Source organism: Ambystoma mexicanum, chromosome 12 (assembly GCF_040938575.1).
Source record: "Ambystoma mexicanum isolate Mex_15411 chromosome 12, UKY_AmexF1_1, whole genome shotgun sequence".
Lineage (NCBI taxonomy): Eukaryota > Metazoa > Chordata > Amphibia > Caudata > Ambystomatidae > Ambystoma > Ambystoma mexicanum.
Genome location: NC_090936.1, coordinates 653,701,403 through 653,705,336, shown reverse-complemented (window position 1 = coordinate 653,705,336; position 3,934 = coordinate 653,701,403). Strand labels below are relative to the sequence as shown.

General features: G+C 47.7%; 1 protein-coding gene across 1 annotated transcript; it reads left to right on the top strand.

Moving 5' to 3' along the window:
* Positions 1-1,230: 1,230 nt before the first annotated feature.
* Positions 1,231-3,504, top strand: CCDC71L (coiled-coil domain containing 71 like). Its single transcript, XM_069629130.1, has one exon. The coding sequence runs from the start codon at positions 1,475-1,477 to the stop codon at positions 2,159-2,161; it is 687 nt and encodes a 228-aa protein (XP_069485231.1). The 5' UTR covers positions 1,231-1,474; the 3' UTR covers positions 2,162-3,504.
* Positions 3,505-3,934: the final 430 nt, after the last annotated feature.

Below are 3,934 nucleotides of genomic sequence, written 5' to 3'. Positions count from 1 at the left end.
AATGTATCTGTCCCTGTACCTCGCATTACTAATTATGTCGTTATGAAATAAAGTTGGGACGACCATGCTCTTAGATCTCGGGACTGGGGCAGTTGTATGGGCTATTACTCTTGATTGGCTGGGTGGGTGTTGGAGGCTTATTCAGACTGGTGTGGGATAAGACATACACCATGGCACCCAGCAGTGTCACGTGGCCTTGCAGGGCACATTTTTTGTAGAACACACATATTGGAAACAATTTTAGAACAAAGGAATGTTTCTGTGAGGTCCAAGCATCAGAGCTTGGACCTATTCAAATTTCTCCTTCAGGCTTGCTGCCGGTGTCTAACGCACTAAATACTGCATGGCCAAGCAGGCCTCATGCTTCGGCTACAAAATGGCGCCTGCTTATATACGCACACTATGTCTAAGCATCTGGATTATGTACAATATTCTGATTGTGTGGGAGCCTAAAAGATGCCCCCCTTCCCCCTGAATCATTAGAGTTCTTCCAATTGGATTCACCTCTTTAAAGCGCCTAGGGGTGGGGTGGGTTTGCTCCCTTCGCAACACTTTTCCTTAAAATATGCCTAATCCCAAAGCAATTCAATTCCCTTTTTCGTGACAAAATCTCCCACCAATGTGATCCAAAATGGTGGGGTGAATGCTTTTTACTTGCCATGGGGACTCAAAGGTTGAGAGCTAAGAATCAGTGAGACGAGATTTTAACCACTTATCTCCTTAATATTTGTGTCCAGAAATAGGATGCCAAAATTGATACAATAGCAATTGGGGAGTGTCGACCAAAATCTGATACTTCTGTTAAGGTACAATTTCACAGTGGTTGCATGGATTCGAGTGACAAAATATTAACCCGCTGACAGGGTTTCCAACAAACCAACATGTAAGGGTACTTTTGAAATATGCATCTGTAATCTCACAATGTCTGTGCCTTCGAGCACATTCGACAAAACGTGTTGCGGTGAGAGGACTGGCTAGGATAACCGTTACTCAAGGCCCAGCTGTAATCGTCACCATGATTTCAAACAATACAGCTACCCAATCCCTTTTACGGTCACGATTTGTAAATCAGGCTAGCTTTTCCGACCACACTACCCCTGCGTCATACCTTCCACCGGCCAACCCAAACTGATATTTTCGCGAGCCAGCCAATCTGCGTCGTTACCCTTCCCTTGAGGGCGGAGCTAATTTCAAAGTGTCCAATATATCACAAAAAGCTCCTAGCGAAGTTGCTCGGAGTCCATTTTCTTTTTGTCGCCCGCACCCTCCTTGCTGTGTCAACCGAAAGGGGGAGGTGGAGGCACAGGCATAAGGAGAGAAAGAAAATAACAGGCATTCCCAAGAGCCACCGCACCCGTACTGCAGCGCTCGCCTTGCTCTTAACCGTTTGTTTACCGACAGACTGGCGCTTAAGCAGGAGGGGGTGCGGCGGGAGCGCCGTGTCCGTGCCTCCCAAAGGCTACGTTGCGCCGACATGGAGGGCGAGAAGGTGGTGTACTCTCGCTCGCAGCTACTGTGCGCTCGATCGCAGCCCGGCCTCGAGAGCGCCTTTGAACTGTTTATGCCACAGTCGAAAGATTTTATGAGCTCGGACACTGAACTCTGGAACTTTCTTTGCAGCCTGCGCCACGAGTTCTCTCCAATTATCTTAAGGAGCAAGGACGTTTACGGCTACTCTTCGTGCCGCGCTGTGGTGCCTGACCCAAACGAACTCCGCACAGCTAGCAGCACTCCTGCTCAACGAGACGGGCCGGTAAAGCCGCCCACCAAAAGAAAGCGGGGATACTGCAAGTGGATACCTAGGAAGCGGCGTCGCGCTGTACGTGGGGCAGGCAGCTCTCTCAGGGTCCAAGACCAAGAGACGGGCAGTACCGGTGGTGGCGACGACCATGAGACGAGCAGCACCAGCGAGAGTTGCAGCAGCGGGCGAAGCAGCCCGGCACCACCACCGCCGCCGGTTTATATGCACCTGGGCCGCTCCTTGGAGGAAATCTGGAAGGCGGCCACCCCCCGTGGTCCTGCCAGCTTCCCCCGAATTCAAGTGCGCGACGTTTCCTGCGAGTCAAGTTTGGCGGCGGCGAGGCGTCAGGCTCAGCACATCATGCGGGTCAACCTTGAGCCAGTGGTGCGCATCCGCCGCTTTCCCGTTCCCTGGCTCTAGTCGGCTGGGTCACCACAAATCACAAGTGGATGTTTACGTTCAGTGGGATCTATTCGACCCGCGCTGCACTTTATACGCCACAGGCCAACCTGGGGCCCTTTCACGAGCTCTACCTCACTACCCCGCCATCCCAAAGAGACTTCCCAGAGGATTCGCCTTTTTTTTCAGTATCTACTTCTCAGCTGATTGGGGAGGAATTGTGTTGCACTAAACTTACAGTCTTGCAAGCGTGCCAGGATTCGTACCGATGTCTTCCTGGTGCACATAGTTTCTCGTCATTCAAAGGCTGAGCAGAAGAAACCAGATGTGAAAATACTGTTATGTTTTTGTGACTTGTAATCCCAGACTCGCTTCTGCAGCGTGCGCGATTTTAAGGCGCTTAAGTAGGCAACATGAACTCGTAGCACGTTCTAGTTTCGGTAACTCTGATCGAGGCTGGTATTCATAAAATTGGGTTTGTGAAGTGCCGGCTAGTTGTCTGCAGTCTTCGCATGGACATAGCCATCGCTACACAAGGCTGTGAGATGGCTAGGAATTTTGCAGTTGTTATGAGGACAATTCTTCTCTTTTTCGGACCAAATACGAGAATGGTGTTTGTATAACCGTGCCATGTGAATCACTGAATGTACCTGAAATGGCCAACCGAACACGTAACCTGCAGGTATAATAGGCCCTCTGTGGTGCTGTGTACAGCTAAATATACTATAAAACGACCGGCTACGTTTCGTCGCCGCTCCACGTGGACTATGCAAGTGCCTTTAATGTTACTCATTCCGACGCCACAATTTGACCAACAGCCAGAATTTTTGTTTTGTTTACCCAGCGTTCAGGTCCACGTGTTTTCGCGGTAGGTTTGGTAGCAGTTCGGATTTAACTGCGTATTGGCATTTCCTTTCTTAGTAAGACAACGGCTGGCCTTTTTTTTTTCTTTTCATTTTCTTCCATTTTTGAAATAAAAACCTAGACACCAAGGTACATTTTCTTTAGATGTGGAGCTCGAAAACCTGATCCATGTTGCAAATAAGTGTTATGCTACAATGTAGTGAATAGTACGTTAATGACAATGTAAGGGTTTTTTGCCCAATGTCATTTTTAAGGAAACTTTTTTTTTATATATATACGATTGCATTCGAACCCATAAACTGGCAATGGCCTCAATGAACCCATTCTACTAGCTGTATTTAAGTGCGAACCTTATTTTTTTTTTCTATTTTCCGTGCGAGTTTGCGCAACTCGCATCATGTTCGCGAAACTGCAGCGATGGTATTAGTTTACATGCATATGCAACTGATTTATTTGTATTTTTAACTTATTTGAATGTAAATAAATTTACTCCTATATAAGTGCGTAGGTGCTCTTTAGTTTCGTGCTGACCGATGCTTTTAATGTTGCCCTCCAATGCTGGGGTACATTGGTTGGGTCTGTTTTCCCAGTGTGCCCCCCCAATGCACCGATGATCCACGTTTTTACCAGTGTTCGTTTGGTTAGCGTATACACAAATAGGATTTTGCAGATCGAGGCCTCTTTTGGCAGATGGGAAGATGGACGGCCATTTCGTGTTTGTGCTCCATAGAAAATACAATTTTTGCGAGAGCTGCTTTTGATGTGCTATATTACGCACGAGGTAACCCTAACCGTGCTATTTCTTGGCACCGTTTTGTGCAGAACAATATCATGACTACTTTACCAGACCATCGCGTTTTATGGTCCGGCGGTGCTTTGTCTGCTTTTGTACGTTATATGGGTCCTTGGTTACCAATATTTCCCGGTCTT

Coding starts and splice junctions, on each gene's coding strand:
- CCDC71L (XM_069629130.1), top strand. CDS start 1,475: ATGGAGGGCGAGAAGGTGGTGTACTCTCGCTCGCAGCTACTGTGCGCT.